This window comes from Tupaia chinensis, unplaced genomic scaffold (genome assembly GCF_000334495.1).
Source record: "Tupaia chinensis unplaced genomic scaffold, TupChi_1.0 Scaffold142270_1, whole genome shotgun sequence".
Taxonomy (NCBI): Eukaryota; Metazoa; Chordata; class Mammalia; order Scandentia; family Tupaiidae; genus Tupaia; species Tupaia belangeri.
Window position 1 is genome coordinate 11,918 of NW_006202119.1, and position 11,606 is coordinate 23,523.

Sequence of the window (11,606 nt, forward strand, 5' to 3'; positions counted from 1 at the left end):
GGAATAGCTTCAGTGATGGAGGTAGTATTAGTTTTAGTGGTGCATCCATGGTGGTTTCATGGGAGGATCTGGCATTAACTCTGGAGGTGCACTAAACACCAGCACCAACTTCAGTAGTGCAGCCAACATTATTTTTGGTGGCACACCTAGCACTAGTACTAGTTTCAGCAGTGGAGCCAACATTAGCTTTCATGGTGTACCCTGTACCCAGTACAAACTCTAGTTTCAGTGGTGAGGCCAACAGTGCTTTGGTGGCACACCTTGTATCAATGTCAGCTTCAATGATGGAGTCAGTTGTAGCTTCAGTGGCCCCCTTAACACCAATGCCACTTTCAGTGGTAGAGCAGGCTCTGGCTTTGGAGGCATATTCAGCACCACTCCTGGGCATCAGTGGTGCACTCGTGTACCCACCACAAGCACAGTTTTCAGTGGTGCTCTTAGCACCAATGCTGGCTTTGGAAGCACTCTTAGCACCAATGTCTGCTTCAGTGACTCTCCCAGCTCTGGTACTAGCTTTGGTGGCACACGCTGTACCAGTATCTGCTTTGTTGACTCTCCCAGCACCAGCACTGGTTTTGGCGGCACACTCAGCACCATTGCCTCCTTTGGTGGCTCTTCTAGCACCAGCTCTGACTTTGGTGGAACACTAAGTACCTGTGTCTGCTTTGGTGGTTTCCCCAGCACCAGCACCAGCTCTCGCAGTGGACTCAGCAGCAGTGTCAGATTTGGCAATTCCATCAACACCAATGACGATTTTGGGGGTTCTGTCAGCACTAGTGGTAGGTTTAGCAGTGCTGTCAGCACCAGCACCAGCTTCAGTAGTACCATCAGTACCAGCACTGGCTTTGGCAGTGCTGTCAGCACCAATGCCAGCTTTGGCAGTGCCATCAGCACAACTGCTGGCTTCAGTGGTGCCATCAGCATCAGTGTCAGCTTTGGTTGTGCTAATAACACCAGTCTGTTTTGGCAGTGCACCTAACACCAGTCTTTACTTTTGTGGCCCGTCTACCACCAGTGCCTGCTTTAGTGGTGCCACCAGTGCTGGGTTTTGTGATGCACCGAGTACCAGTGCTGGCATTGGTGGTAGACTGAACACCAGTACTAGCTTTGGTGGTGGATTGAGCACCAGCACTGACTTTAGTGGTGTACTGAGTACAAGTGCTGGCTTTGGTGGTGAACTAAACACTGGCATTGGCTACAATGGTAGACTGTGCACCGGTACTAGCTTCGATGGTAGACTAGGCACTGGCACTGACTTTAGCAGTAAACTAGGCACCAGTGCTGGTTTTGGTGGTAGTTTGGTTAGCAGCGATGGCTTTGATGGTGAACTGGGTGCCTATGCTGGTTTTCATAGCACACTTGGCATCAGTGCTGGTTTTAGTGGTGACCTCAGCCCCAGCAATGGTTTTGGTGGTAGGCCTGATGTCAATTTCAACAGAGAACTGAGTTCTATCATTGGTTTTGACAGTGGCTCCAACACTAGCACTGGTTTTACTGGTGAATCCAGAACTAGTGTTGTCTTCAGTAGTGGACCTAGTTCTATTGAAGTCTTCAGTGGTGGAATAAGCACTAGTGCTGACTCTACATCACCAATGTCTTCTTTCATGGATCAAGCACTGGAAATGGTTTCAACAGTGGCTGAACATTGGAGATGACTTCAGCAGTGTACTAAACACTGGTGCTAGCTTTGGTGGTGGACCAAGCAGCAGTGCTGGTATTGGTGGTAGACCAAACACTGGTGCTGGCTTTGGTGGTGGACCAAGCACTAGTGCTGGCTTTGGTGGTGGAGCCACCTGCCTTGGTACCTGTGGCTCCTATGTCTAGTTAGGTTTTAGGTCATTGTAATGTTTTCATAGCCAGGGCCCATGGGGATGAATTTAGGAGCTGGGAGATGTTATAAGAAATACTGAGGGGACCAGAATATGGCAATGGCTACGTTGCTGGACTATCATATATTCAACCACTTTTCAAGTTCCAGACCCAGTTAAACTTACACCAGGCACGTGTGTGTGCCCAAGATCCCAAGAGGAAAATGGAGGAGAAGGGATTGTGGTATGGCCATAACCCCTGGGGGGTGATTTCTCATTTTCTGTCTCTCTGTCTCTCTTTCTGTGTCTGTTGAGTGCATGTGCCCTATAGCAAAACTCTCTAAAAAAAGAAGAAAAAAAGGAAAAAAAGAAAGAAAGAAAAGAAAAAGAAACATTGAGGCACAAAGGTGGGACAGAAAGATAAGGGCAATGAAGGAAATATGAGAAAACAGTATATTTGGTGCTAATATATGTCTCTGTTTGGTGTTTTATTTCAGGTTTACTCCCTACATTTACAGATCTGCTAAAGAATTACATCAGTACTTCTAGTGGAGCCAAGGTATATCCTTGGAATCAATCCACAGAGTAGTCTAAGCAGCTGCTGCCGATCAGCTGAAGGTGACATGCTATGAAAAATCAGTTTACTGTTTCTCTTCTATTGTTTGCTTTCTGTTTACTGTCATATTTTGGTATCAGAGTTATATTAAATTTGCAAAAATCAGTTGGAGTTTTCTCCATGATTTAATGTGCTTAAGTAGTTGCGAGTGACATTTTGGATTCATTAGAAGAGCTATAGGTCAGCATAGCAATTTGAGGGAAGGAAGGGGTCCAACTTTAGGTTAAAAGGTAAGTGTAATGTCAATGGGATAGAAGCCTGGGGAAAGTATAGCAGGATACTAGCTTGAGAAGAAATATGGAGGAGGAAAGTCTGGAGCCAAAGGCAGAGAATAGACTCTGGACAGTAAGTATAGATTAATTTTTAGTCATCTGTTTAAGAATGGAGGGATAGATTGGTAGATGGAAAGGTAATTAGGGGTGGACACAGGAATAAAGGAAGGTTTTCTTGGGATAGGAGAGAAATACTTAAACATATTGCACAGACTTTGGGGCAAGATAAGTCTCCCAAAAGGCCAATAGAGAGGGACAGGAGGTAGACGTGGAAGAATCAGGAATTTATTGAAGTAGCTCATCCCTGAAAAGGTTGGATGGGATAGGATATCAGAGACTATAGAGTGACCCTGACTTTGGACAGGATTTAAAGCTGTCTGTAGAAGCAGATATAGATCTACTTAAAAAAAAAAAAGCCAGAGGGCATGTGTTCTCACCAGAGAGAGGAAAGAAGAAAGCATCCCCATGAGCATGGTCATGCTACAACCCCCTCTCCTCCATCTCTCCATCCTGTTGGGACTTGGGACACAGACACACATGCATCTGGTGTGTTCGTCAAGCCACCTGGCTTTGAGATTCAAACTGCATGTTTGGCCATGTGGGATCCAGCTTCCTTAACTACCAAGCCATGGACCAATGCTAGATATGTTTTAAGCAGTGATCAGAAAACCTTTAGTAGGTCCCAACAAAAAAAAAAGTGTGGGAGGTGGATGTGGATTACACATAGTATGAGTCTTGCTGGATGGTTGTGATGAAAGGACAAGGGAATAAAGGCAATGAGTGTGTGGGTCTGTCTCTACCACTGGGTTTCTGGTATCTGGCCTACAGTGGGTATGTAGAGAGTGGCCAAAGGGATGGGCTGTAGGGGCCAAGCTGATTATGGATGGAAGAACACAGAGGAAGGAGAGTACTGATAGACAGGGAGACATTGGAAGAATTAAATGGGCTGTACTCTTGATGCAGTACAATAACAACTATTGTTCATTCAAAAAATGTTACACTCATGCTATGCCTAGGCACTCATACTATGCCTAGGCATACTGCTAGGGGCCATGGGGATGATACAGATGTTGTAAAGACTAGGGTGGGGGTGGTTAGATAGTGAGATGATGCTTGCATTTATGAAGGTAGTCTGGTGAGATGATGCCAAGGTCCAAGTAGAGGGTGACTAAAGGGGGAAGATGCTCACTGGAGTCAAGGAAAAGGAGTGGAAGGCCAGGATGTTGACTGGGTTATTCATACAGACAGTGAAATTGAGAATGCCAGCAAGAGTTAGAGAAGAGCACTTGGCCTAAGTGCCAGATTCTTCTATGAGTGTAAGGATGAAAGTGTCATGCTCCCAGCTACCCCTGCCCACTAAGGAACAAGGCTCACAGGTGAAAGGATCTATCTTTCTCCCACCTTTGAAGGTGTTAATCCAGAACTCTTCCCTCCAGGAAGTTTTCACCCATTCCACACCCCCCACAGCACCAGAGCCACTTTACAGGATCAAGATCTCAAGAACAATGGGAGAAGCCTCACCATGATCTCTCCCTTTACTTCTGTAGGCAGTAAGAGAAGATTTTATTAGCGAAGAGAAATTAAGAGCGAACTTCAGACTTAGACATCTCCTTGGTTGTGGCCAGGAATTGAGACTGGTTTTGGAGCTGTTTGAGGACTTCTTTGCTGGAAGCATGGTTTTCCCAGTGAGGCCAAGGCCAGAGTCTTCTTATGGTAGAAGAAAAGTGAGTAGAGCAGTTCTTAAAGGTGGAAGACCGTGAGTACAGAGGCAGTTTGAGCTCTTGAAAAGAGCTCAGTAGTGGGCAGGAACAGTGTCCAAGGCTTCCTCAGGTTCCCGGGTGACATCCATATTCTGAGGAGAGAGCCCAGGATTAAGAGGAAGGAGGTAAAAGCATAGGGATCCAGCCCCTCTCATCTCTTGTCCTCACTATGTGTCTAGATCCTGACTTGGACAGGCCTAAGAGAATCTTAGCCTGAAGACTCTTGTGCAGGGCTTGCCCTAGGTCTCCATCTCCATGGTGCCTCAAGTATGGGCTGTGTGGTTTCTGCATTTTAGGTACTGACTTTTCCACCTGTCAATGCTAAACTCCCAGGTTCTGAGGAAGCGGCATAGCCTCTCGTAGAGGAGCTTTCACTATGTGCTATGTCCACAGCCAGCTTGGGGTACAGAGGATCTCACTTACCTCGGGCTTCTCCCGGTGTGTGTTCACAGCCTCCACATTCAGGTAGATGGACTCCTCTTTGCAGCCTCAGAAAAGAACAACCCATCTGTCTGTGAGCCCCCAAGGAAAACACAGGTCTTCCCTGAGGTAGCATTTCCAGCATCACTGCCCACACCCCCAGCTTCATATACTTACTATGCGTGGATTGTGACTTCCCTGTGTGTGTATGGGGGGGGGGGGCTGTGTGATATGCGGGGAAGACTTCAGGCCTAAGAGGCAGCCAATGGGGCATCTCCCAGCTCTGACCTTAACTATTTTGAAATTCTCTTAGCTTCAGTTTCTCATTTATAATTAAGGATATATATGAAAGAAGATCTCTGAGGTCTTTCCCAGCTCTGTGGTCTGTGAGGTAACAATCTTATCTATGCCGTATTGGCAGAGCTCTGTGGATCCTCCAAGCCATACTAAGTGCTCAAAAGGTGGAAGCATCCTGGTGCCTCTGCCTTGGGTAATCAGTCCCAGGCAACATTTATTTAGAGGACAATGTGGTTACACACCACCACTGGTGTAGAATGTCACAAGGGAGTTCCAGAGTGAAGAAAAAGGAGAGTGAATTATTGGGTCCCAGGGCTGGCAGCAACAGTGAGATGCTTATGGAAGCCTCCTTAGCTCCATCGCCATGGATGCACCTTACTCCAGGCTTCAGTAGGCCATTCTGCCCTTTTCACACCCCAAAAAAGATTGGTTCTGTTTTTCTGCTTATGAATATTTCATAGCTAACTAATGCCCTGAGAAAGTCTAAATTGCTCAAGCTGGTTTTTGAGCTCTTTCTTCATATAATTGAAGAAAACTATAATTTTCCTTTGATCTGCTATGGGGACCCTATCTTCTACAGCTTGGTTCTGTGGTAGAGAGAGTTGGAATTAGGCCCCAGCAGGGATTCAGAGGCCATCCCAGTTCTTCTCTGTTGTCCTACTAGCACAAATTCCCTTTCCTCCAGGGCATCCAACCATCCTCCCAGGGAACCTCCCCTAGGACTCTGAAGGGTAAATAGTAGGCACTGAACGTATGTTCATAGTCTCAATGTGCCTTTCATTAGATAAAGTTGAGGGCACTCACCGTAAGCCACAGGTGTGAGTTTGAGCACTGTGTGCAAAGGGCACTTGAGATAGGGGAGCTCATCTGAAAAGGAGGAGGAAATAGCCCTCAGAGACACAGTGCTGGGCAGAGAACCACCTCCTTTGGTCTCTAGGTGTGTTAGTCTCCAGTCCCAAACCCCCTGTCAAGGTGGACTTCACCAGAGCTGATTCCCCAACCCCCTGCACTCTGCAGGGGGCAGTGCAGAGAGCAGGTTGCACAGAGATTGTAGACAGCAACCATTTCTGCCTTGGGATCAGAGCAGGGAGGAAAGAAGGCCCTGGAAAATGCAGGGCAGACACTAGGCTGGCCCCAGTCAGAGTACCAACAGGAGTTTGAAGCAAGTCTTCCTCCCATCCTCAGTCTGGAGCTTTCCATAAAGGCCACAATTAATGTCCACAAGTGTTTTTGAGACCCAACTACATGCCAGGGTCCCTGGAAGAAAGATACATTACTCTTGACTCACAGTCTTCTCAGCTCATTCCTGGGCTCTGACTGCTCATCCACATGCTGACAAATCAGCATTGTCCAGGTACTGGTTTCCTGGTATTGACTCTTAGGCATAAGACTATTCTAACTGTGCACATACAATTGCATGTTTAGACCTCTTTCTGTTTATCAGGCAGCCCTTAAGGAGGAAATTATTTGTCCTATCACATGGCCCAGAAGTGGCAGTGGAGGGACTCAAACTGGGACCCTCTGAGGAGAAGATACTAGTTCTTCCCCCTGCAGTCTGCTGCTACTGCCATGGAGGAGTTCACAAGGTCCAGAGGTGAACCAACCACCCACTTGGCACTCTCTCCTGACACCTACACTCCCTTCTTTTGGCCAGAATGACCCCTTTCATGGCTTCCCTGGTCCTTAGGTTCATCCTCCCTCCAAAAATCCTGAGAATCAGGTTGAGCATGCTTTGTCTTCATTGCCTTCATGTGTTGGACCAGGGATTTTATTACACTATCTCATGGCATCCTCACCGATGCTTTGGGCTTCTGTGCACCCTCATTGTATGACTTTCCTGAGGTCTCTGACCAAGCCCTGTCACTTTCTCACTAGTGACCTTGGCCCAGTCTCTTCTCTCTGGCCCTTAGCATCCCCATCCTATAAAATAGGATTGAACTCTGAGAGTGCCCCTACATTGAGGTTCTATGGCTCTGTATTATCAATCATATCATCTCTCTAGGCCTTATTTCATCACATATCTGAGTAATGTCAGATCCTGACACTCGGGATAATTCTGAGTTGTTGGCATGACCTGTGAGTCAAAGTGAGTAGGAAGTGGGAGCTTCCCTTATCTCCTAAACACTGAGAGAAGAGGGGTTCTGAAATGTACTGGAATCAACTTCCATGCCTGAAAGTGAGCATTATGACCGTGGGCAAGTCGCTTCACTTTTTTGGGCCTCCATTTCCTCATCTGAACAAGGGGAGTTATAGTGCCTACCTGAAGAGTTAAAAATACTGCCCTGAGAAGTAGAGATATGAACATATCAGAAATCCATAAGCACAAGGACCACAACCACACATACCATCACCTATTTTCAGTGAATAAACTGAGGACCAGGTAGAGGAAGTGACTTATGTTAAGTTCTCAAGTTCTCTGGGTTCCAATGTTGTATAAGTCCATATTACAAGCTCTTTATTTTGTAACTAACATTGTAAAAAAACACCCAAGACTACAGGACACTGTAGGCATCAAATATCATCTTGTGGACCAGCAGGTGGTGTGGTGGTGGTGGTGGTTAAGGCACTGGATCCCACATGGCCAGCTTCATTGGTTCAAGTCCTGGACCTGGTTGGCTATATGTGTGCATGCCCAAAATCCTGCAAGGAGAATAGAGGAGAAGGTATTTTGGCATGGCCATCCACTCTAGGGCATGATTTCTCACTTACACTCTCTATATATCTCTCTTTCTGCCTCTCTCCAGCAAGTACACACACCTTATCTTTAAAAAAAATCTAAAAAATCTAAAAAATAAATTATTTTTGCAATACCCTCAGGTACCCTCAAAATATGCTGGAAATGCCAGTACACCAGCATTTACATTAGAAATAGACGCTCATACCTGAAGGTGATACAACAGTTCCTTTGCCAGGTCACCTGCCCTAGTTTGCAATTCAACATATGTAGTCAGTATATAGATACTATGTAAATGTAATGACTAGATGATTTTAAAAATAAATCACCATTTAAAATTAATAGTTAAAAATATCACTGTCAGGGAAATCATCTTTACAGAAAAGACAGAAAGTTATAATCAGGATCAGGAGGCTAAGGAAGGCTCTGTTATCACTTCATGAAAGTATACTTTGGAGAAATACTGGCTCACCTTTTCCAAGTTGAGGAAGACTGTTAATGTTGAAAACTTTAGCTTGTAATAATATGAACAATATTATTAATAGCAACTAACACCAATGTAGTCTAGACAATGAGCTGTTCTAAACTCTCTATATATTGTTTATGTAAATGTCACTATTATTCTGCCCATTTCACAGTTGAGGAAACTGAAGCCAGAAAGGTTAAAGTAATTTGTCCAAGGTACTACAGCTAGTATGTGACATTCCATATACAGTGTTCTTAACCACTATAACGCTCAATTGTTCGTGCCAGGATCTCAAATCATGACCAGCTTCCCAAGCTAGAATAAAAAAGGAGGGAGATACCTGAACTTTTATCCAGGAAGTAGGCCAGGAGGCACCGCATGACAGCTTGGTGGCAGATCACCAGTACATTCTCCTGTCGTTCTAGCTCCATTATAACTGGCTCCAGACGCTGAACCAAGTCCTCATAGGACTGAAGATGTGAGAAATATTTGGGTAAGAAATGGAGTTGAGGCATATTTGTCTAGAGGGAAATAATTCTAAGAAAACTAAAGACAGAGATTCCTCATGGCTCCTGAGAAATAGTGATTTCAGGGGAAAAAAGGAGAAATGATTTCCTACTGATAAATTCAGCCTCCAGCCCATAAACTTGAGTGGTAGGGAGCCCCTCTAGCCTTCTCTCTATCTCTTTCTCTGTGTCTCTGTCCCTGTCTCTCTCTGCTTTTGTCTTCTCAATTTTTTCTGTAATTTTTCCTTCCTAAAATTTTTTAAGGTAAAGTATTCTCTTGCTTTAAGCCCCTCCTTTTACTTTGTTAATAATCCCCTCTCTCCCTCCCACCCAGGCAGGAGTGGCAAGAGGCAGGCAGGCCTTCAGAAGAAGATTCCTTCTGACTTCTGAGAACTGGTGATTTCACACAGTGAAATCTTATGTGGTTGGCAGTGATTCAGATCCTGGCCCTGGCTTCTTGAAAAACATGTTAGGCACACATGGATGTTTGCCCCAAATCCTGACAGGATGGAGAAATGGAGGAAATAGTATTGTGGTTTGACTATGCCCCATTGGGTGTGTTTTCTCTCTACTCCAAGAACTGGTGAGTGTGCATGTACTCTGGCAATAAAGAGAAAAGAAAGAAAGAAAAATAAAAAGTCCCTCCACGCTCAAAAACAACAACAAAAAGCATTTGTCTCTTTGGTTCTTGGTAGAAAATATTAGAAAAATCCTCATATAAGCATTTATAACTATAAGCCTTCACTAAGAGGATTAATGATTCAGAATTAGACTACTCATATGGTTTGGAAAGTGTTATCCTGAGAGTTTAATAAAATGTGGTCCTAAGTTGTTAGCTCCCAGGAGTTCATAGAAGAAACAAATGGAAATTCTCTCTGGATTTTCATAAGAAGGCTCTGTTATCACCTGATGAAAGTATGCTTTGGAGAAATACTGGCTCATCTTTTTCAGGTAGAGGCAGACTGTTAATGTCGGAAATGTTAGCTCAGAATAATACTAATACTAATAATAGCAGCTAACACCAATGTAGTCTAGATGATGAACTGTTCTAAACTCTACATATGTTGTTTATGTAAATGTCACTATTATTCTGTCCATTTCACAGACTGAAGGGATTCCCACATGCAAGAAAAAAAAATGACCATGGCAGAATAAACAGAAACCACAAGAAGAGAACTCTAAAAACCAAAGATAAAGAATATACAACATAAAATAAGCAAATGGTGCTGAAAGAACTGGATATCCACATGCAGAAAAATGAAACTGACGCCTATCTCTCACCATTAACAAGAATCAAGTCAAAATGGGTTAAAAATTGGGAACCAGCAGTTAGCGTAATAGCTATGTCGCTGGACTCCCACGTAGTCGACCGTGGTTCACATCCCGGACCCGGTGGCTTAAAACTCACGCTGGGCACGTGTGCGTGCATGCCTAAGATCCCGAGAGGAGAATGGAAGAGAAGGGATTGCGGCGTGACCATCCTCTCTGGGGGGTGATTTCTCGCTTTCTCTATGTCTCTCTCTGTCTGTCTGGCGAGCACACACGCCCTATAGCGAAAACCTCTCCAAAAAAAATGGGTTAAAAATTAAATTTAAAGCCTAAAACTATAAAACTATTGGTAGAAAACTTAGGAGAAACTCTTGAACCATTGGAGTACACAATGATTATTCAAATAAGACTCCTGAAGCACAGACATTAATCACAAAAATGCACAAGTGGGACTACATTAGGATAAACAGCTTCTGCACAGCAAAGGAAATAGTAATTAAAGTGAAGAAAAAACCTTCAGAATGGAGAAGATTTTTACACATTATTCCTCAGATAAGGGACTGATAATCAAAATATACAGGGAGCTCAAGTAGCTCACCCATAAAAAAAATGAAGACTTCAATTTAAAAATGGGCAAATGAACTGATTAAACAATTCTCCAAGGAAAACTTAGGCATATGAAAAGATGTTCAAAGTCTCTTGTCATAAGAAAATGCAAATTAAATCCACAAGGAAATACCATTTAACCCATTAGAATGGCTAAGATTAAAAAAAAAAAAAAAAAGAACAAGTGCTAGCAAGGCTGTGATGAAAAGGGTACCATCCTACACCATTGGTGGGAATGTAAATTAGTACAACCTCTTTGGAAAACAATATGGAAATCCTTAAAAACATACAAACAGAACTACCATATGACCCAGTAATCTCACATCTTGGTATAGGAAAACACTGTCAGAAAAACACTTGCACATCCATGTTTATTGCACTATTCACAATTACTAAGACATGGAATCAACCTAAGTGTCCAAAAATTGATGACTGAGTTGGAAAATTATGGCACACATATACTATGAAATATTAGTCATTAGAAACAATGAGACCCTATCATTTGATTAAAAATGAATGAATAAAGAGGACTTACTGTTAAGCAACATGAGCCAGACTTTGAAAGATACACACTATATATCCCCACTCAATATGTACCTGATGTCTGCACTCTATGGCAAAAATTGAAAGATCAAAAGGTATGATAGTAGAGAGGATGAGTGTAGATATCAGAGACTGTAAGGAGGGGGGGAGTGGGTGGTAGAGAGTAGATGGGAGGGGCAAAGGGAAGAAATATTTAACAGACAAAAGAATGAAAAATTCTCTGTTAAAAAATCTAATTTTTGCTTTATAAAATAAAAGATTAAAAACTATTAAAAAAATTTTTTGGAGAGTTTTTTTTTTGCTATAGGGCACGTGCGCTCGCCAGACAGACAGAGAGAGACATAGAGACAGAAAGCGAGAAATCAACCC

General features: G+C 43.6%; 2 protein-coding genes across 6 annotated transcripts in view; one reads left to right on the forward strand and one right to left on the reverse strand.

The window, feature by feature from the left end:
* TRO (trophinin) overlaps positions 1–1,984 on the forward strand; it is a 13,845-nt gene extending 11,861 nt beyond the window's left edge. Inside the window, 3 exon segments of the mRNA XM_014582108.2 lie at positions 237–779; positions 958–1,594; positions 1,686–1,984. Coding sequence (XP_014437594.2) covers positions 237–779; positions 958–1,594; positions 1,686–1,824 — 1,319 coding nt within the window. The 3' untranslated portion in view covers positions 1,825–1,984.
* A 1,596-nt stretch (positions 1,985–3,580) lies between these two features.
* Positions 3,581–11,606, reverse strand: part of PFKFB1 (6-phosphofructo-2-kinase/fructose-2,6-biphosphatase 1) — a 129,690-nt gene continuing 121,664 nt past the window's right edge. For 3 of the 5 annotated variants that reach the window (XM_006163477.3, XM_006163474.3, XM_006163475.3), the window contains 4 exons: positions 8,654–8,783; positions 5,978–6,040; positions 4,880–4,944; positions 3,581–4,548 (listed from right to left, as the gene is read on the reverse strand). In XM_006163477.3, the coding sequence (XP_006163539.1) occupies positions 4,489–4,548; positions 4,880–4,944; positions 5,978–6,040; positions 8,654–8,783 (318 nt within the window). In that variant the 3' untranslated portion in view covers positions 3,581–4,488. The remainder of the gene's footprint in view (positions 4,549–4,879; positions 4,945–5,977; positions 6,041–8,653; positions 8,784–11,606) is intronic. The other 2 variants (XM_006163478.3, XM_006163476.3) reach the window with 2 other exon arrangements.